Source organism: Simochromis diagramma, unplaced genomic scaffold (assembly GCF_900408965.1).
Source record: "Simochromis diagramma unplaced genomic scaffold, fSimDia1.1 OVJJ01000816.1, whole genome shotgun sequence".
Classification (NCBI taxonomy): Eukaryota; Metazoa; Chordata; class Actinopteri; order Cichliformes; family Cichlidae; genus Simochromis; species Simochromis diagramma.
Genome location: NW_024386908.1, coordinates 12,760,363 through 12,782,743, shown reverse-complemented (window position 1 = coordinate 12,782,743; position 22,381 = coordinate 12,760,363). Strand labels below are relative to the sequence as shown.

The window sequence follows — 22,381 nt, the reverse complement described above, 5'->3', positions numbered from 1 at the left end:
TTATATTATAATATTACATTAAGCATTACATTGATATATAAAATGATTTTTTTGTATTCCATATGGATGGATGAGTGGATAAGAATGTAGCTGAAGATTATGTATCCGAGTGAGTGATTAGCTAGAGAGAAAGAAATAACATTTAAAAAAAAGCATCAAATTGACATAATATATACTTTTAATATTATGATGCGGCTATACCTTCTTCTGTTTTAGTTATGTTAGTGTACTACCAGTACACTGCAATGTACCAGATTACATCAGATGTTACCCATAGATTACTAGAATGTATGTTTATAAGTGTGTGAAAGCACAATTAAATATGTTGCAGTATGTAAGACTTGCTTTGATCCACGTTTATTGGGAAATATCGCGAATATTTATCTTGAATCCGCAGTGAATTTCGAATGTGCTTGTTTCACTCCCAAAACTACATTACCCAGAATTCGTGTCTCACTTGTGATTCGCTGCTACCGAATGACAGCATGTGACGCAATCTGAAGGCGCGCGCGAAACTCCAGCAAGTGGTCTTGACTGAGTTTAAGGTGTTTCGGACTTTAACTGAAGACTTCTTCGCATTTTAAGTCTTAAAGACATTTTATTTACCGGCATGAATGTTTCCTCAGCACCCTATGGTTTTTACAGCACATAATTTTTGATGATATTACTCCTTTGACTCATTTTTTTTGTCTGAACAACGGAGTTCATTCGTCGTCTGGTTGGAGTTGGACGAGCTGAAGCTAACGTCAGTCAGTTGTTTTTAGCAGAACTCTGCTGAGCTCACCTACATAAACGGTGTGGTGGTAGCATGACGGCGCTGTTGCAGCACCCGGGATACGATGAGGAGAGGTTGAAGGGGGTAGCAGAGAAGTTGCCCTGCAGAGAGGTCCAGGCTGAAATGTTGCTGTCGCTGATGGGGCAGGTAAGAAGTCTCCACTCATCTCCGTTTAATGTTTTAAAGTATGCCACATTAAAAGACGCAGAGACACATGCTAAGTCAGTTTTTAACGTCCTAAAAACTCAGTGTTTTATGAATACGTGTGTTTGATTTAGATAGTTTTATCACTGATATATGATGCATTAAAGACACCATTTTCACTCTTTTACAAATTTCTTGTATTATTATTATTATTATTATTACTATTATATTTTTTGTTTTTATAAAAAAAGTATAGGAAAAATAAAAGTCATTTTCCTAAACCTTAAATCTCAATATCTCAGTAGCTCAATGTCATTTTCTTATTTCTAGGGTTAAGTTTTGCATTATTTGTGTTATCCAGTGTAATTTAGTAAATATGTCGACATATTTGGATCATCTGATGAGATTTCCCTTTAAAATTCACTGTTCAAAATGTTTATCTTAGATTATAAAATGTAGATCTGAAGCTTTGGACAGTTTAGTACCAGTAATTGATGTCTGTCTTGGATTAAAATCATTAATAGATATGCAATTTATTTTATCCTTGTTATAAAAATTAATTACTTGTCATTTGATCTCACTCAGGGTTTTAAATAGATTCGTTAAGTAAGCTGAGTCTATGAGCTGTTAGCACTATGGCTGATTACTGACATTAACACTGGGTTTAATCATATCAGAGCTTGGCTGTTATTACTTTGCGATGTGCTGATGAAAGCTGATAGAAGGTTTAAGTGGATAGTGGTCTTGATCGAGTGAGACAGTTCTACTGAGTGTAAAGATGCTGAATTTTGTTCTTCCAGCCGCACCAGTACAGCTACCCTTCAATCTTCATTTACGGTCATCGAGCCTCAGGGAAAAGCCACGTGATGCACGTTTTGATGAAGGAGCTGGAGGTGAGGGAGATATCTGCTATTTAGTGAACGTTCTGAATAATGTTCTTATGTGCGCATGCTACAGGGCCCTGTATTTAAAACCATAAAATAAAAACTAACTTCACTCTTAATTCCCCTCATACATGGCAGGTAAAAGTGCGATAAAGGACAGACAGCTAAATATGTTTGCACTGGCAGTTACTTGACTTAGAAAAATTTGACTTATGGACTCCTTTAAGCCTTTATAACTTTAATAAAAAGTTGACACTTGTGTTATTAAGAACTTTTTCTTTATTCAATCACTTAAAGAGTCCTTGAAAATACTTAGTTTTATTGAAAGTACAAAATCACACAAGAACACAAATCTTTCTTTGCATAGTTTGAGTGTGTGTAAGGTGCATTTTTCCCTTAAAATCACTGGGAAAAAACATTAAAGAAAAGCAACAATTTTACCGCTAGCATTCTTGTATAAATTACATTTAAAGATCAAAGACATTCAGATGTTTTTCTCTCTTTGCACACATACTTTATGCCAATGCACTCAGTATAGATGGGTATTGGCTACCAAAGAAGTCTCTTTCTTAGAAAGCAGCTATTTTTTTTTTTTAAATATCCAAATATTTTTAATATCCAAATATCTAGATAGTCCCATTGAGACTCAGCATCTCATTTACAAGAGAGACCCGTTTCACCTGCAGTGAGTTCTACTGTAATTTTGTGCAGAGCCTGATGTTAAACATTTAAAGGAGACAACCTGAACTGTGGTGCATGCCAGCATGCTATCTTGTGCCACTGAAGGTGTCCATATCGCAGCAAAATAAATGTGGGGCAAAGCGTATGTTACTCTGGATCAGACCTGGACTTCCAAGAAACCCTCACCACCTTCAAAGAGATGTCTGGCAAATGTAAAACTCATAGCATGCTTTGTTTTACAGTTTAATGATACTCCATTAATGATCATATCTCGCATAGCCACAAAAATGTGACTTGACAACATGGAAGTCTTCTTTTTAAAAAAAAAAAAATTCAAATACGGAGAATTTATAGCCTTCTTAGGACTATTGTTTCTTAAATCACTTGTTCCTGATCTTTTTGGTTCCTGCAGTTTCTGAATAATGTTTTACTCCCATCGGGTGGTTTCTCACAATGTGAAAATTTAATTGCCAACTAGGGCTGCAGCCTTTAATGCAGATTAATCCCTGATTATGATTTTGTTTATTATAGATGAATCCACTGATTCATTTAAGGATTAAACAATGAGTCATTTGGCTATAAAGTGCTGGGGAAAACAAGGAGTGACCTCTTAAGTTGGACCTCAAGATATTCAAAGTTATCTCTCTAATGAACCCACAGTTTATTTAACTTGTCCTTGCTTTCAATAGGTAACACAAAATTATGTAATTTGTACATATTTAGGGTCCAGTGCAGTCAGAAGATTAAGTCAACACAGTGTGAAGATGTGTATCATCTCCACAGACATCAGACTGATTCTCTTTCATGCTTCCTTTTCCTTCTCTCTGCAGCTTCCTCACGCCACAGTGAGCTACGTCGAGTGTGTTTCTATTGCGTTGCTGTTTGAACAAGTGCTGCTGTCCTTCTTTGGCTGCGATGCCGCCTCTCTTCTCCCCCGCAGTCCCTCCCTGTCTGACTTTGTCCGTGTCTACAGACAGCAGTGCTCCCAGTCTCCTGCCAAACAGACGCGATACATTGTGAGTGCCGTGCACTTTACACACAACCACTCCTCACTTGGCATACGAGATTATCCCTAATCCCATGGCATGTCAGATTATTTATTCCTCGCATGTGTCACCTGAATGTTTGTGTGATGATATGATTAGTAGTGATAACAAGTGCAAATAGATTCTAAACAAAGCTGCAGATGCATCAGCCTGGAGAAAACAAGTGTAATTTTCAGTCAGAACAGGAGTGGGTTTAATCAGTAATGCTCTCTGATAAAACATCCATTCACTGCCTGTATTATAAATGCTATAAAATGAGATCAAATTAACATTAACTGTGTAATTTGTAGGTAATGGAGAAAGCTGAGCTTCTGAGAGATACTGATGCCAGTCTCCTCTCTGCTCTCCTGCGTCTTCAGGAGCTGGTGAGAAAGTGCTGCATGCTCTTTGTGTTATCTATAAAGTGAGTTGCTTTATTGTTGTTGCTCTGTGCGGATGATGAAGAGGGGACTGGAGGAGCCTCATTTGTAACGGATGACCTTGAGCTGAGTGTGTGGTGCTTTTTAATGCTATTAAGGAAGGAAGGATGGCAACCACTCACAGCATTTTAATTAAAAACACCAAAAGTAAAAAGACTTATGTGATTATTTGTGTTTCATCCCAATGAAAGCTAAGTGCTTAACGGCGGATTGTGAGCGTTAAGAGGAACCTGTCTTTTTAATGGCTTGCTGCTTCAGTGCTGCCACACGGGATTTTGAAGTGATAATTAGGATGCAGATTTACACTTACGTGGAGGACGGGAGGATGATGAGGAGTTGTTTCATCTCTAAACTTCGGGAAAAAATGTAATAAAACATTAACAGGAAAGACGTAAAATGTGTGTGTGTTACTGACATGCAGAAGATAATCTGTCTTAACTTTTCCTATGTTTACTACACAAGAAAAAAAGGTGACTGGTGCAGTTTTCCAGTTTCTGTCTATCGTCCATGCATCCTTTTTCTGAACTGCTTAACCAGTTCAGGGTGACAGAGTGGCTGGAGCCCATCCCATTTTTCAAAACAGGCAGGTTATAACTTGAGAAGGTTAGCAGCCCATCACAGGGCTAAAAGAAAAAGAGAAGGAAGCTGAAGTACCCAGACCAAAAACCACTACCATGCCAAACCCCGATAAACATTCAAGAAGTGCTTCAACTCTAGATTAATGGTCTTGTGTCTAAACACATAGAAGTTATAGCGATTAAGGCTATTTCTTGCATTAGGTAACAGTGGTGGTCACAGTGGACATATTTTATTGATGTTCACAGATCCCTTTTATCTCTGCACATTATATATATATATGCATGTTTCAATGATGCAGCAGACTTTTAGCATTAATAGCAAATTATGTTGTCATCTCTTGGTTATAGGCATCTGCAGTATTAAAGCCACTGTGTGTGTTTAAATTAAGTATGCTTAACTGCAGGTGGTGTTTGTAGGTATAAGAGCAGGGCGATATGACCAAAAATATTTATCACGATATACATTTGAAAATTTGCGATAACGATATAACTGACGATATAATTGATACTAGACAAAATACTTTACAACTCCACAACTTTATTAGTGCAAAAAAAAAAATCAATGTATTTTCACTTAAACAAGCAGCTGTTTTTTATGTGCATTAAAGTTATATAAAAATGTAACAGTGCAAATGCAAATTCCTTGTTGTCAGTTTACCCAAAAGGCATTTCCAGTGGAAACTGGCCAACCCATCCTCAGCATAACCATGTATAATATCCACAAAACTTAAAAAGAGGTTAAACACACACAATACGGTAATATTATGTTGAAGCACAGTACGCATCACTCCACGACGCTCCTGCCTACGATAGCCGTAATGCTCCGACAATCCATCAAGCGCTGCAGGTTCGTAGCTTAGCAAAGTCGTACTGAAACATTTGACAGATTTTCGAGCGCCGTGTACCACATGAAATTGTTTCGAGGTCAGTAAACACAACCAGAATTCATACATAAGGCACACGGGATTATAAAGGGCACTGTCGATTTTCAGAAAAATCAAAGGATTGATTTTAAGTGAGCCGTATTTAACAAAAAACACTGTAATAACGACGGCCCACTAGCATGCTCTACCAAAAGTAGTGTTTTGTTGTGTATCTGATGGATGAAAGCCAAACCAGTTCCACACCACTGAAGTTGCAGCATTTTTTTTAAAAACAATTCTGGTTCATCCGTTTCATTCAACGGTCCGCTTTCATTCTTCATTCATTTCATTCTCATTCTCCGTCGCCGCCGCCATGCTTTTTCCGCCATGTGCGTATGAAAACAAAGGCACTGTGCATGCGCGTTTTACCCATATTCTATCGCGATATTTCATTTTCTTATCATTGCCCAACATTATACCGGTATTACCGTGAATGGTATGATATGCACCTGCATGCTTACAAATTGACTTTAATAATAAATCTTAGGCCTTAAAGGGAACCTAAGTAAACAAATAAAATGAACTGCAGGATAAATCTTGCATACAGTGAGGAAACCCAAGCAGTCATAGGGAGGCTTAAAGATGCTTGAAGGGACAGCCCTAACCACACGACCACTGTGCTGTCTTTCTAACATATCCTCTGTAATCCTACCTCTGTCGCACCCTGATGGAGATGGGATTCCTTATTTACAGTATTTAATTATGATATAGGAGGAGGCATATGCCTAGGACGTCTCCTAGGTGAGGTGTATATGACATGGCCTACTGGAGAAGACCCTCGCGTACACTCAGGACATCCTTGGCAGACTTTCAGAAAGTTCAGATGTGCCTTTAGAAGAGCTGGAGGTAGTGGGAGGTCTGGTATCTATGCTTAGACTGTTGCTCCTAAGACCCACAACTGGATAAACAGCAGAAAATGAATTGATGTTTTCAGAGTAGAGGATCTGAACTGTTGTGTATGCCATTCGTAGGTGCAGTACTTCTTCCTGTGTTGTGGCTGCTTTAGCTTTAAAGTGAATTATTTCTTTTAATTTTTCCCATATATTTAGAGACTCAAATTCAGAAGGTCTTTTATTATATGCTTATAAAATATTGTTCTCTTTAAGGAAAAACAGAACTATATTCAGTTTCACAGCACACGTAAGAAAAAAAACCTACAAAATGTTCACATTTGAAAAGCTGAAACCTGTGAGTGTTTATTGTTTCTGCATAATCAAAAATGCGTTCATTTGTTTTGTTTAGTCAACATGTCCAGTAAGAACTTAATCAAGCAAACAAAGCTAAACATCTAAATATATAAAACACATGAATCAACTGAGGAAAGAGGTCTGTAACTGTGAAGTTCTCAGAGTCTTCATCTCTCTGAGCTCCCTGATCCTAACTACATACATCTGTTCTTCAGGTTGGGGACAACGTTACCGTCATCTTGCTCAGTGAAATCGCCTGGGACAAGTTCAGACCAAACACAGGCTGCTTTGAGCCGCTTCTGCTGCATTTCCCTGACTACAGTAAAAGTATATAATCCTCCTCACACATGCTACGGCAGCCAGTGTCACGAGCAACTCACAACACGCTGCGTATTGATGACGCACGGTCAGCATATGCAGCGTGAGCTGTGACATTTGTACCTGTGATACTGTTCTCACACTCCAGGCAGCGACTCTGGGGAAAAATGTTGCGTTATTAAGAACCACTTTATAAATTCAGCACTTGGAGTGTGAATGAATCATTTTACTTTATATTGCGAGACTTGGCTGGTTTTTGGAGAAGCTTTATTTCTTGTTCCTTATACCGTTTGTAGGTGAGCTACAACAGATTTTGTCCCAGAACGTGCATCCTTCATATTCAGCTGGGTTTTACTCTGCGTACATCAACATCCTGCTGGGAGTCTTCTACTCTGTCTGTCGAGACCTCAGAGAGCTGCGACACCTGGTCAGAAACACACATTAACAAGTTGTTGCATTGATTATTTTTAACTCTTCCACCTGTTTTCTCATTTTCTTCTGTTCTTTTCTACTAGGCTGCCCTGAACTTTTCAAAGTTCTGTGAGCCTTTGGCAGAAGGGAAAGGTAATTGTGAGGAGGTCTTTTCATTCATCTGAAAAGAACACACTAAAACGCACACTACCTGTATAAAGTTATCATGGAAACTGTAATTGCAGATGTTGGCAGAATACTTACACATCCAGCAGACACTGAGGATCATTAGCTTTTAGTTATAGATGTGTTTGTGTAAACTTGGCAGCTGTGAAGCCAGATTTCTACATAAAAGTTATTGATTTTTAGGTCAGTGTTGATTTAACTTATATAGTACCTAACTGATAGCAAAAAATCTTATTTTCAAGGCTCATAATGTTCAGTTCATAGAAATGTGTCAATTCAGTTACATGTAGCAGCGCTGAGGTTTTCATCATTATGTTGTTCAGAGTTGTTTTGCATGAAAAACCAGCTAAAAAACTTTCATGCTCTAAAGCTGACATTTACGGTGGCCAGAAACAGACCTAATGCTACTAATCATTGCTTTTGTGACAACTTGCAGTCAGATGCCATCTTGAGAGAGACTTTGGGGCCTCAAGATGGAAATAAAACAGCAATAAGACAGAGTCAGACTGCTATCAGTTTGAGACTGAATGAGGTCAAGCTGGAAATTGCATTTAATCTGTGATTAACTGTGATAAATTGGCCCAGATCTCAAATCTGTTGCAAAGCTTTTTCCGTCTGTGGAGACAGAAACTCTCATTGTACAGAAATTCAAACTAGTTACACTCAGAGTCCAGCCAAAACCTCATACAGCTGCTGCAGGATGGTGATTTAACTGCAGAAGGACAAAGGTGCTGGACAATCTTGCTTTAATATAGGAATATAACCTGAATACAATCAGTTGGCACCTAAGTTGTTTTCTATTTAGATTAGCCTCCTATTTCTAAGAGACGCATCACAGGCAAGTTGCGCTCATCGGAGTAGATAGAGTCAAATTGCAGTGTGTTGGCAGTCTGTCTACATATTAAATTAGAAGGCAGTTTTTTTTACAACCCTTTGCCAATATGTCTGAGAGTGATCACAGCCAGTCCAGTCCAGATCACCTTGCAATCTAAAAGTGGTCAACCAGAGCCTGACTTTCTGCATGCTGCAACCACTTGGTCACTGCAACTACAGGGAGTGCAGAATTATTAGGCAAGTTGTATTTTTGAGGAATAATTTTATTATTGAACAACAACCATGTTCTCAATGAACCCAAAAAACTCATTAATATCAAAGCTGAATGTTTTTGGAAGTAGTTTTTTAGTTTGTTTTTAGTTTTAGCTATTTTAGGGGGATATCTGTGTGTGCAGGTGACTATTACTGTGCATAATTATTAGGCAACTTAACAAAAAAACAAATATATACCCATTTCAATTATTTATTTTCACCAGTGAAACCAATATAACATCACAAATACACATTTCTGACATTCAAAAACAAAACAAAAACAAATCAGCGACCAATATAGCCACCTTTCTTTGCAAGGACACTCAAAAGCCTGCCATCCATGGATTCTGTCAGTGTTTTGATCTGTTCACCATCAACATTGCGTGCAGCAGCAACCACAGCCTCCCAGACACTGTTCAGAGAGGTGTACTGTTTTCTCTCCTTGTAAATCTCACATTTGATGATGGACCACAGGTTCTCAATGGGGTTCAGATCAGGTGAACAAGGAGGCCATGTCATTAGTTTTTCTTCTTTTATACCCTTTCTTGCCAGCCACGCTGTGGAGTACTTGGACGCGTGTGATGGAGCATTGTCCTGCATGAAAATCATGTTTTTCTTGAAGGATGCAGACTTCTTCCTGTACCACTGCTTGAAGAAGGTGTCTTCCAGAAACTGGCAGTAGGACTGGGAGTTGAGCTTGACTCCATCCTCAACCCGAAAAGGCCCCACAAGCTCATCTTTGATGATACCAGCCCAAACCAGTACTCCACCTCCACCTTGCTGGCGTCTGAGTCGGACTGGAGCTCTCTGCCCTTTACCAATCCAGCCACGGGCCCATCCATCTGGCCCATCAAGACTCACTCTCATTTCATCAGTCCATAAAACCTTAGAAAAATCAGTCTTGAGATATTTCTTGGCCCAGTCTTTATGTTTCAGCTTGTGTGTCTTGTTCAGTGGTGGTCGTCTTTCAGCCTTTCTTAGCTTGGCCATGTCTCTGAGTATTGCACACCTTGTGCTTTTGGGCACTCCAGTGATGTTGCAGCTCTGAAATATGGCCAAACTGGTGGCAAGTGGCATCTTGGCAGCTGCACGCTTGACTTTTCTCAGTTCATGGGCAGTTATTTTGCGCCTTGGTTTTTCCACACGCTTCTTGCGACCCTGTTGACTATTTTGAATGAAACGCTTGATTGTTCGATGATCACGCTTCAGAAGCTTTGCAATTTTGAGACTGCTGCATCCCTCTGCAAGATATCTCACTATTTTTGACTTTTCTGAGCCTGTCAAGTCCTTCTTTTGACCCATTTTGCCAAAGGAAAGGAAGTTGCCTAATAATTATGCACACCTGATATAGGGTGTTGATGTCATTAGACCACACCCCTTCTCATTACAGAGATGCACATCACCTAATATGCTTAATTGGTAGTAGGCTTTCGAGCCTATACAGCTTGGAGTAAGACAACATGCATGAAGAGGTTGATGTGGACAAAATACTCATTTGCCTAATAATTCTGCACTCCCTGTATTTCCGATTGGTTGCCAAATGTGAAAAGTTCAATGTGATCACCTGGTAACCACTGATTCTTTAGTCAAAAATAGTTTACTGTCCTATTTTAACTCAAGTGTGTCTTTGTCTTTGGAAATAAAATGGTTAAAATTTTATAATACAAATTACTTCCCAGTATAATGTGAAACTATGACTTTGCAGACCTGGAATTCTGCCTCTAACCAACCAAAAACATGTATTCAGATGATGTAAACACTCAGATCTAACAATGTTGCCTTAAAAATAAAAATAATAGAGCAAAACTTTTGTATTGCTTTGGGCTGCCTTCACTTGTACAGTTGTACCCAGTAAAGAGGCCACTGAGTGTATATTTCCCGAGTGTATGTTATGAGCGATGTTGTGAAGGCTCCCCTTTGTGCCATAACTGTCTTTGTGTTTATTTTCTTTGATTCAATGATGGTAATTTTCAAGCTACTTCATGTTGTCTTCAACAAGCTTCGAAGACAAAAACAAGAAGCCCACGCGGGTAAATCACAGTCCCTGCTTTCAAACCCTGTGGGGTAGCTCCACATTTCTGATATACTGTAGCTTCAGAGGTTCCTCATATTCCAGACACTAAAATGAATTTGACATTTAGAAATCCTATCTTGTCTCTTTTTGGGTCTATTGTGAAAACAGTATGTGGATGTTTGTCCGTTTGATGCTTCGGCTTCTCTCTGGGCGCCTGCTGTGATTGGAAATGAGTGTTATGAGAGTAGAGTTTGGAGACTGTCAGCACATAAAAAAATTCCCAAAAAGCTTGAAGGAAATCTGTGAAATAGCTGAGCCGAGTGTTCATTCTCAGCTGGTTAAAATATTGATCTGTGCTGCTTTAATTGCTTTGTTTCTACAAATGTTTTTGAGGTTTTCCTGCTGTTTTTCCACCACTTTCTGATGGTGTTTGTAATTATGCTGTGTGTTTAGTGAAAGAGACTGACACCCACAAGCTGTGGAAACACATTGAGCCACATTTGAAAAAAGCCATGCAGACGGTTTACCTTCGAGAGGTGTCCAGGTCTGAACTTTTTGCATTATTTTGCTATGCGCTGCTTTTTAGACTATTAATGGGGTTTTTTTTTAGCCTCATCATCCATGTGTATTCTCTGTCCTCTGCTTAGTCTGCAGTGGGAGCAAATGCAGCAAATGGAGGAGAAGGAGGCCGGAGCCTTGCGAGGTATTTGCACTGATTTCGATTACAGAGCAGATGTCAAACTGTGAAACACTGGTCACTTACGCTTAAATTCTTTTCTTCTATGCAAGAAAACAGAATTTTAGTGCAGGAAAGAATATGATGACGTGGACTTATTGCATTTATTTTGTCTTCTGAAAGGTTTATCAGCTCACACTCATGTTGAATTGCCTTATTACTCCAAGTTCCTGTTGATTGCTGCCTATCTGGCTTCCTACAACCCTGCACGCACAGATAAACGCTTCTTTTTAAAGGTAAAGGAATATAATAATAATAATACTTTTTTTATGTTCAGCCATGTATACACTGTAATGCAAAAAATTCTTATAATGAGGTCAGCATAAGTACAAAGTTTGCAGTGAGTCAAAAGTGCTTTTTTTCTTTATTCTTGGCTGTGTGATGTTAGTGAGAATGAATATCCCAAATATGCTCATCTTTGGGAGAAAAATACATTTATTAAGCTTTTTTGGGGGGGATTTTTTGTTTTCTTAACCTTCTCCCCTAAGTCATGGTTTTGTGAATGAATCAAATGAATCACATCTTCTGTTTCTGCTCAACAGCACCATGGTAAAATAAGAAAAACAAACTTCCTGAAGAAAAATGAAAAGGTGATTATTCTGACATAACTCTTACATCTTCGTTGATTTCATTTGGAAACATGTAACACAATGTTTATATTGATCTGTCTGTCTTCTAGACAAGTAATCACCTTCTGGGTCCAAAGCCCTTCCCTCTGGACCGCTTGCTTGCCATCTTTTACAGTGTGGTGGACAGCAGAGTCGCCCCGACAGCGAGCATCTTCTCACAGGTCAGTCTGGTTTAAAGCAGTCGAGAGTTGCTGTTTGTGCCAACTTTCACTAAAAATTCAGACCCCTGAGAGGATTGGCAGCTGTCTTGAATCTTTAACAGTTGTGGATAATATTTCTTAATGATGGATTTTGGACTTTTTGGGAATGGTATTAAAACCCTTCCCAGATTGATGGGCAGCCACTGTTGCTTTTTTAGCTCGTTCCCCATAAAGATGACATTTGACAACAACGTCAGTAGGTACGCAAGCGGGACATAGTTGACATTTTTCCTCCTTGGCACTGTGCTGACACATTTGAATGCTTGAGACCTGAAGGCTGCCAAAACTTCTGCTTTTATGGAGGTGCCCACATTTACTGAGCACATCTGATTAGCAGCTGGCTGCTGCTCATCCTCTTAATTCCTATTCCTGGCTTAATTTTTATTAAACAAATAATGGCGCTAATTTGTCATGTGTTGTTGTTCATCTGTTGTGTTTAAATGATTCTATAATGTGGTATGGAACAAATAATTTGAATTTGAATTAAAGAGTTCGTGTTTTCATTTCCACTGAACTGTGTGTGCACTAAGATAACTTATCCAAAAATAATTCATCTCCTAAGAGATCTGATAATATTTCTCTCCTTGACTTGTTTAAACACCACCACCTTGTTATGTCAGAGCTCTGCAATAGTCTGTTTCCCCTCATTTAGTCCTGAAGTGTAGTTTCGTACCCTGAGTTGGCCTCAGGGTACGACCCAATATAGAAAATAATTTCACACTTTTTTCCAATTTGCCTGATAAGCCACTGAACAGGAATGTACACTGTTATAACAAAAGGATGGTAAAGGATTTTTTTGTTTCCTGTGTGTAACAGTGCAGTGTTTCATGTTAAATCAAGCCTGATTTTTTTTTAAAAAAAAAGTTTAAACAGTTTCCTAGCCATATGGTCAAAGGCAGCTAAACACAGACCTATCTATGGACCCAAGCATGAAATGGTTTTAGGCAATTAGGCTTGCCCCATATCTGTGTGACTGGCTACCATCATTTAATGGCTCTGCTTCAAAGTGGAGAAGCTGCGTTTTAAGAAGTGGAGCAGAGACTCATTTTGGTTTTCCTCTGTCCCCGTTTAGATTTCTTCGCTGGTGACCCTGCAGCTGCTGGCTCAGGTCAGTCATGACGACCAGCTCGACGCCCCGAAGTACAAATGTGCCGTTTCTCTGGACTTCATCTGCGCCATATCCAGGTCTGTGCGTGTGTGTGCATGCACGCTCATCCTTTTAATGCACATGAATGAGACTGACTGAATTATTCAAGTGAACTGACCTTTTACAGTTTTCCTTTTTTTTTTTTTTTTTCACTGAAAATCTGCTTTGTGTGATTTATCTTCCAGGACGGTGAACTTTGATATTGTCAAGTATTTGTACGACTTTCTGTGAGCCTGCAGTGCATTAACAGAGAGATGACACGCAGTGACAGTCAGACAAAGGCACATTTGTTTCTGCAAGAACTCACCTAAGGACAAGTATTTGGAAACACAAGAAGCTCCAGGAGGAAATTAATCCAATTATTTCGCTGCCCCCTTGTGGTTGATAAATGAACTCCTCGTTTAAATTTTTGTATTTGTAGAAAATAAATCTTTGTAACTTGAAACTTTATTTTGGTTTATTTTTGTGGTTACATTTTCAGTGTGTTCATAACAAATATACTAGAGATTTATTTTCTTTTTTTAGCATATTGCAAACATCTAGTAACAAAGAAATTAGTACATACTCTGTTTGTTACGATTTAAATAAGGAAAAGGAAAAACAAAACTGGTGTGCAGCTGTAGAAGCACTGATGCAAAGTGATCCTGGCACCATGCAGGTGAGTCATCGTCCTTGCTCAAAGGCGGGATTTTATGTCAGTAATGTGTTTTTAATCTGTTGTATGAGCGTACTAAGGTCAGGGCATATTGTTAATACAATTTATAAGTGTTTATGGAAGATGATGTCTAAAAACATCCCCTAAATTCTGCTCCAGGATTCACAGTAATTTGAGATTGAAAGAGCAAAGGTCAGAAAAATACTAAAAATATGCGAGTCTTTAAAGTAGTTGGAGGACTCTCTAAATAGATCAGTGAGAAGATAAAGAACAAAAGCAGATATGCAGTACTATGTCTCCAGGCTGATATTATCACACTCACCCACAAACTGCTAATCTGTAAGAATATCACATAATTTATTAATATAGTTATAAATATTCACTCACCAACTTTATTAGGTACACCTGTTCATCTGCTTGTTAACGCTAATATCTAATCAGCCAGGTGACCTGCTGAAGCTCAAACTGGGGAAGAAATGTGGTTTAAGTGGCTTTGAACATGGTTGTTGGTGTAAAACTAGGTCCAACACCCAGTTTGACTGTAACTGCAATTTCTACCTATTAAATTAGTGAGATTATTTCTGGGATAATTTGTTCCTGGTAAATCTTCAAAACATGAAAAGTAGACAAAGTGTGTGTGTTGTTTTTTTTTATTGTTTATTTTTAGTGTACAAATAAGCAAAAGCTGAACTCAAACACATTCTGTAGTCTTCCAACAGAAGGCACAAGATGAGCATAGCCAACAAACATAAGAAAACTAATCTGCATCAATGCTGAATAAAAAAAGCGAACCATTCAGCCAAAGAAACTCCCACACACCGAGAGAAAAGCTGCAAAACCACAAGCCTGCGTTTCGCTCCAACTTAAACTTTTGTTTTCAAAAGATTAAAAAATAATAATAATAAAGTTACAAATGTATATAAAAGGTAAACATTTGATAACTGTTTTTTCACTGCCACATCTCCCACCTGCTCCTGTTTTACAGCCACTGACTTAATCAAATTAGCATGGATGTTGAGCACACTGCAGTGTCATAGCTCCCTCCTGTAACCCCCCCCCAGGCAAGAGCGGGTAAATAGAGATTTGAGTAATTTGGTGCAGAGGAACTCAGAAATATATAAAGAAAAAAAGATTTGGAAAGCCTAGTCGAGTGTATGTAATTGCCACTCTGCTACTCCACTATCTCCCTCCTTTATGCCTCAGGGTGTCTGAGGGTAAGTGGACCGTCTGAGAGATCATCCCTCATGCCGAGGTGGCCTTGGGAGCGATCGCCATCATTAAACAAGGACAATGAGCAGTCTGCAAAGGCTGACTGAGTCATCCCATTTAAAGTGCATATGTGTCACTCCTTTAGAGCTCAAACATAAGATATGTGTCAGTCTCCAAGACACACTGGAATCATATTAAAGCGGATTCAATCTTAATAGAAATCTCAGTCTATAAAATGACCCGACTGACTGAGACACTCAGGTCAAATCGTGAATGAGGATGAGGTAATCGGAAGGGACGGATCCTAAACGCTTCGCCTCCGGTTGTGGATCATGGCCACGATGTGGGCGAGATCCAGACTCTTCATCATCACCTCCATGAAGTCTTCATCGCTGCGAGCGCCTGCCACAAACTCCTCCAGGGAAAGCTCCCCTGTTGGAAGAGACACATGTTGTTTTTGGTCAGATTTGAGTGGGTTTTCGGCTAATTTGTCATTTCTCCCTGCAACAAAGTCACGTTCATAACAGACAGTTTGATATATTGATATGATATTTTAATATTACTGGTGCCGTGATATTAAGTAAACAGTGGAAAATGTCAGTAAATGTCACTAACTTTCCTCCAGCTATTTTCTTTTAAATTATTATCATTGGTAGCTTGCAACTACAAAGGCGATAAACGTGTTTTTAGAAACGTTTGAGATTCCAAAAACACGTTTAAACACTTTCCAAGTTTAAATTTTGATTTGGTGAATATTTTCATTTTATTTATGTCATTATTTTGTTTGTTTGCATCCCTTTAATCTCACAGTTATGGAGAACACATTCATACACTAAAACACCCACACCCAGCTAGACAGACACATAAGCTTACAAAGGTTTCTGGACTCATTTCACTCGTATTCTATAACCTATTTTGCAATTATAAATCCTCATTTAACTTCTAAACTTGCAAAAATTTTCTACATAGCTATTAATCATACAGAGGCAAGCTTACAGCATGAAGTAGAACCACTTATTACAGTATTTATAACTTAAGGTAGTTTGCAACCTTGTTCCTAAATGGGTCTTTAAATATATAAAACCCAACAGTTAAAATGGACCTATCTATTGGTGGATGCTCATATTAAATATGGGGTCAGTGTATGTACCACTAAGTTCAGACTTCGGACCGCTCTAAATGCTCAGTTTAAGGCAATTTTTCTACTCTGTTGTCAAAGGGAGCAGATATTTATGGTGGCCCTGAGAGGTCAAACACACTGAACCTGCAACAACAGTTGCAGAAGTGACAGCAGAAACCAAAGCATGCGATTGCAATGAGACGATTAAAGAAAGCACAGAATCCATCTGTGTTGTGAAGGAAAATGAGATGCAGGTAACTGTGTTTTTAATCGCATCGTTCATATAATACTGTAGATATATGTTTGCTACGAGTTGTTTACTGTAGCTATTCATCACATCACTTGCATTGTGTTTTATTAGCTTTTATTTTATTTTATTGTATATTTTTTTTGTCTTTTGCAGGATTTTTCTATCTGCTCGTGTTTTCGTGTTAAGCTGCAGTGTGTTTGACTTGTCAGGGCTACTGTAGATATTTCTCATACGGTCTGAGCGCAAGTTTGTGGAGGGCAGTGAATCAGAGGAAAGCTGGCATGAAGAGAGAAAGCTAAAAGCGACAAGTTTTAAGGTGGAGTGTTTCAAACATTGAGATTTCCTATTAAATAACCTCAAAAAATGACCGACTGTACCTTTAAGAGCATATTTTTATTTCTAATGGTGGCCTTTTAGCTCAGATTTGCTATAAAAGTACCTTTAAGTATGACAGTAGTTTCACCTGTAGTAGTAATAATATAATAATAATAATAACAGAGTAAAACTGAACTGTTAGTACTTTCTCAAATTGTAAACAAATATAGGTTAAAACACATGTTGCGGTGGTCTTTGGCTATGGTTCATTTCAGTACATGATGAACCATGTAGATATCATTTATATTCCTAAGTATACTCTATGTGATAAGAACTACTATAAGTAGTATACGTCTACTGTTTCAGTACTTTGTATACATCTAACTCAGCAACATTATACTTCCTGTTTTTATTCATTATAAATGTGTATTGATAGATATTAGAAAGCTACTTTAAACCAGTAAAAAAAAAAATCATCAGGTTTAGTCTCTTATGTTTTGTTTTCAGAGTGAATGTCTAATCTCTGTCCACCCATTATCTATTTTGTCCTAAACCCTTTTCTCCGTACTGTGCCAGCGCACACTCACCATCTCCATTTATATCAATCCTGTCAAACACTCGGTTAGTGAACTCCTCCGCAGATGTTTCCTGATTTTCATTTCCATTGATTGCGCGGATGGCCTGGGAGAAGATGAGGAAAATCAGTATGTTTGCCAGATTAGAGGCTAAAACAAATATTCAGACATGCAGTGTGGCTGGTGCACGATGGAATGACTGTACCTTGATGATGTTCAGAAGCTCGTGGCGGTCAATGCAGCCGTTCCCATCCACATCATACAGTTTGAAATACCAGCGCAGCTTGTGCTCCATCTTTCCCCGCATCACCAGACTCAGAGCGGCCACGTACTCCATGAAGTCTATGTAGCCGTCCTGCAGAATCAAAGTGTCAACCACGACCATCCATGTTTTATATTCATTATAATCACTAAACAAATGCATCATCCCTCAGCTGAAATAGATCCCCAGCTCCAAAAACAATCCAAGGGGAAGTGAAGCACGCCAGGATGGAGGATTATCTCCTGTCTGCGTCTAAACAATCTCAGCATCAAAGCATGCATTCACAGATAATCTCACTGTCTAAATCATTCAGAGATTACCGTGGCCTTTTTTGTAAGCTGAGCAGGGTGGGGGGCTAAATATAGCATGCAGCTCCTCAGACAGACATCCTGCCATGACCCCACTGCTACCTCAAAGATGCTCTCAATTAAACTGGGGATCAAAGGGGATACAGGGGACACACTCTCCCTATACTTAGAACATGCGTTTGCAAGTCTAATATATTTTGGTATTTAAAGTCTTTCTGTTAAATTGTTGTTTTTTTTCCCCACGTGGGTTTTCCAAACAGGCAGGAATTTCCTAGATATGTTGGTGCCTCACATTCACACTGGGTAGGAAAGGTAGATTATGCACCCTACACTGAAACCACACATCCAGGTATGACATCATCTGTTTTGTTTCCGTTTCTGTTGATTTTGCTTCTGTTTTTTGTGTGTCTCTGTAGTTTAATGGCGTCTTTGTGGTTGTTTTGCATGTATTGGTGTTTTCTTTGAATGTCTTAGAGGTATTTTTATCTTTGCTTGCATCGATTTATGTCCACGTTGCACCTTTTTAGTAAGCTGTGTCTTTCAGTATAAAGTTTTCAGTCTCTCTGCAGATGTTTGGACTATATTTGTGTCTTTATAGTTGCCACATCAGCCTCTGGACCAGCCTGTCTGATGCGCAGTTTATTCATATATTCAAGCTTGTTGTAAGGGAGGTTAATTTTAGAGAACTCGTGTCCTTGAATGATACAAGTATTTTTAATCTAGACATGTTTTAAGAAGTTTTTTCTCTCATTTGTTTATTTTAAATGTAACATTAAAGATTTCAGAAGCAAGGAACAGACCATCTCAATTAACAGAAAGTAACCGTCAGGAAATATCAAAGTAGTATTTTCAACCCGCAGATATGAGGAATCCCAAACACTTATCTGTAAAAAACAGATAATTTTCCTACAATTTCTCATATTATGAAAGAAATAACTTTTTGCGTAGTCAACGTTCAGATAAATGTGGTAAGCAGCTATTTTTTTTAAATAAAATATTTAATGCATTCAGTCTTATTTTACCTTTTTAACATTAAAAATAAAAAATAGATGAATTACTGGTAATATTTTGTTCCAGCTTCTACAGAAAGACTATCCTATGCTTTTTCTGTCTTTTTCATTATTGTGAATACACTATGTTATGACTCCTGTAGTTAAAAAATAATAATTCATCAGAACTTCCAAACATCAGTTAAAAATATGTAAATCAACAAAAACCAGCCTAAAAAATTAACTTTTTCTAATTGTGTCTAATTTTAATTAAAAGTTAATGTTTTTGTCACAAATAATAACAAGATAAAAGAGAAACAGTAATAATTTGGGTTCAAAGGAAATATGCAGGTAACATAAGCTTATATTTTTATTTAACATGTACATATGACACATTATAATAAATCCCTCATGGAGATACACACTGTTTAGACACACATGTTGAGAACTAAAGAAAATTATTTGCTCATCTTTCATTTTCAGAGAATCATAGATGTATTCTTCTACATTAGCTTCTAATCGTTATATCGTTATTTTATTCTTGAGGCATCCTGTCATCTTTGATCGTGTTTAAATGTGTGGTGAAATCCAGACTCATCTTACCTTGTTCATGTCAAACGTGCGAAACATCTGCTCAATGTAGGCGTTGGCCTCTGGGTCCAAACCTCTCAGCCCGAAGAACTGCTTGAACTCGTGCAGGGTGAGCTGCCCTGAGGGGCACTCAGTCATGAACTTCTTGTACCACAGGTGCATCTCCACAGCCTGCAGGTCGTCCACGGTGCAGCCGTTTGAATTGCCCATTTTTTATTTTTCCAAAACTCAGATAAGGTAGCTGGACTTTGTTACAAGCTGGACTCAGACCTCACAGCCCAAGTGGTCTACTGTGAAGTAGGCAAAGACCGTCCCTCTTCACAGTCACACAACACTGGGACTTTTAGAGTGAGAGCAGTGGCAGGATGGCCCCTTTTGTAGCTCAAGTGTGTGTGTGTAGAGGGGGGGTTTGAGGTGATCCACGCCTCTTGGTCCTCTCCTTGTGTCTAATCACTGGCTGTAATCCTGAAAAACATGCAGATGATCATCTTAATCATCCAGCTTGAAGGGCAGTCTGGCTGTTCCACAATTACCCTGAGATGTGCTGACAGACACAAATGCAGCTTTCATCCCTCACGTGCAGTGCCTGCCTCTAAACGATGGGATACATCTGCCTCAGCATGTGGACTCGGGTATGACCGATGCAGATTTAATGCTTTGGGTGAAGACTAAGCAAGCTTCAAAACATTCTCATAGTTCTTCTGTGTACGTTCTATTTAGACCTATGATATAAGTTAATGTTGACGAATTTAAATGTTTAAAATGACCAGGGGCCGGTCTCATCAAACCCACAAAGTCAAAACAATTGCAAATCAAATTTCTGGTACCTGCAACTTTTGCTAAAAACATCAATCAGCATTCTATTGGTGATTATTAGTGTAGTTTTTCCACACTTGTAAAAGAAGTTTAGGCAGTTTGTTAAATAGGAGCGTTCAGGTATGCATTAACAAAATCCAGAAAAAAATATTCTTCCACATCGATGTGTGAGACTGATAAAGTTACAGAGAAGACGATTACTTCATGTTACTGCTGCTAAAGCGGGGGTGTACTCACTTTTTCACGCACTGTTTCTGCATTTCAACTTAGGGTTTTTTTTGTTAGATAATATCTAAGTATGTATGTAATATGTAGCTACTTGTTTCATCAATAAAAAGGCCAAAGCAAGTTTCTTTAAGAGACCCTGTTTGGCATGCTGTTTAATAATTATCCTGTGAAACAAATATCTTTATATATCGCAGGTTATAAATACTCTGTTTATCCTTTAAGCCATTTTTAATCAAGAAAAAAAAGCTTCAACAGCATCAGCTTTTCTGTGGATTTTTAAAAAAATGAACCAGAATTAGAAGGTTACTACAAATGATCTCATTAGAGAAGTTTATTTGGATACCACAGATTAATGCCAACAAGGCGTTACAGTTAAAGTTAGTGTATTATTATATCAAAACACAGAAAATAAAATGACATTCGTGTCTAAGTGCTTTCATATGAAATTAAACTTCAGTGCTTTGTTACAATGATTTTGCAGTCAAACTCAAAAGCATACATGTGTTGTGTTCTGCAGCTATGAGTGCATTTTAATTTTAACAGCATATTCTTGTAAATGTCATAAAAAGACATAACAGATATATACTCTACATGTTAGTGTTTAAACTTCTTTTAAATAAAAAAATTATATATATATATATATATATATATATATATATATATATATATATATATATATATATATATATACTAAAATTCATTTGGGGATCATTTTAAAGCATCATTACAAGAAAGGTTAAACTAAAAAAAAGTGTTCTTCCTGCAGATTTGCATTAGCTTTCATTACCCTGTGACAGAAGGTATAACGGATGACTGGCCTGGATATTCAGCTTCCAATAGTTTGGAAGAGCTTCTCCGAAACATGGATATTTATCCACACATACATCAACAGACGTATGTTACAAAATAAACTACATTTTAAAAGCTTAAAAAGGTAAAAAGCTTCAGTAAGGCATTATCTTCACTCTTTGTTCAGCTTCATATTCATTTACAGTGTCCTCTCTAGGCCTACTGCCCATGTAACATGGTTGGACACAGTTATAACAGACGAATAAAATCACTGTGGTGGCACATCAGAGTCCGGGCAGATCTCTCTGGCCACACCATGGATGCTTTTCCTCTTCTTCCAGTGCAAGTGTCTGTAGATGGAGTCAAAAACTGCCACCGTGTAGTGTGCAAACAGGCTTGTCCACTTCACTGCATCCACCATCCACTGCACTGAGCGTCCAGCAAATGCCACAAACACTGTGGTGTAGTGTGCCAGCAGCAGAAGGCTCCTCCCCAACTGCTTGCAATGGTTGATGAGCAGGTGGACTCTTTGATCATGCCTTACCATTATTATAATTTGCTCTGTATTGCTCTACAAACAGATATGATTTTTTTAATACCAGTCTTCGTTTTCTTAGTGTATATGTTTATGTAGATACTCCCCGACGAGCAGTAGGCGCTTGTAAATTTGCACACAGTCCCTTACACACGTAGCTCCCGGTCGTCCAATCAGAGCAGAGGAAGTTTTGTTTCCGGGAATGTTTGGTGATGTGGCTCTGCTCTGAAATCCATCCGAGGAAATATATCAAATAAAAACCAGACACATTTACCTGGAAAGCACTCGTACAGGTGAGTCAAAAGTGTTTTCTTTTAAAAGCCCACCCCTGACTGGGCTACATAACAGAGCTGTCATGCACAGAGGAGCGAAACT

The 22,381-nt window shown here is 38.3% G+C and overlaps 3 protein-coding genes across 5 annotated transcripts in view; 2 read left to right on the top strand and 1 right to left on the bottom strand.

Annotated features, from left to right (window-relative positions):
* The first annotated feature begins 357 nt into the window (after positions 1-357).
* Positions 358-13,814, top strand: orc5 (origin recognition complex, subunit 5). Its single transcript, XM_040035483.1, has 14 exons — positions 358-922; positions 1,720-1,812; positions 3,315-3,500; positions 3,821-3,895; positions 6,853-6,964; positions 7,252-7,382; positions 7,471-7,519; positions 11,106-11,196; positions 11,300-11,355; positions 11,512-11,624; positions 11,931-11,978; positions 12,068-12,178; positions 13,290-13,402; positions 13,550-13,814. Exons 1-14 carry the CDS (start codon positions 809-811, stop codon positions 13,593-13,595), a joined length of 1,338 nt encoding a protein of 445 aa, XP_039891417.1. The 5' UTR covers positions 358-808; the 3' UTR covers positions 13,596-13,814.
* Positions 13,807-22,381, bottom strand: part of guca1a (guanylate cyclase activator 1A) — a 9,238-nt gene continuing 663 nt past the window's right edge. The window contains exons 1-4 of one of the 2 annotated variants that reach the window (XM_040035492.1): positions 19,651-19,848; positions 17,694-17,843; positions 17,501-17,594; positions 13,807-15,660 (exon numbers count right to left, since the gene is read on the bottom strand). In XM_040035492.1, coding sequence (XP_039891426.1) covers positions 15,533-15,660; positions 17,501-17,594; positions 17,694-17,843; positions 19,651-19,848 — 570 coding nt within the window. In that variant the 3' untranslated portion in view covers positions 13,807-15,532. Of the gene's footprint in view, positions 15,661-17,500; positions 17,595-17,693; positions 17,844-19,650; positions 20,104-22,381 lie in introns of those variants that run through there. The other variant, XM_040035491.1, reaches the window with a different exon arrangement.
* The window catches only part of golgb1 (golgin B1), a 20,452-nt gene continuing 20,121 nt past the window's right edge, over positions 22,051-22,381 (top strand). For both annotated transcript variants that reach the window (XM_040035480.1, XM_040035479.1), the window contains exon 1: positions 22,051-22,299. The gene's annotated coding sequence lies outside the window, so the exon portion shown is untranslated. The remainder of the gene's footprint in view (positions 22,300-22,381) is intronic.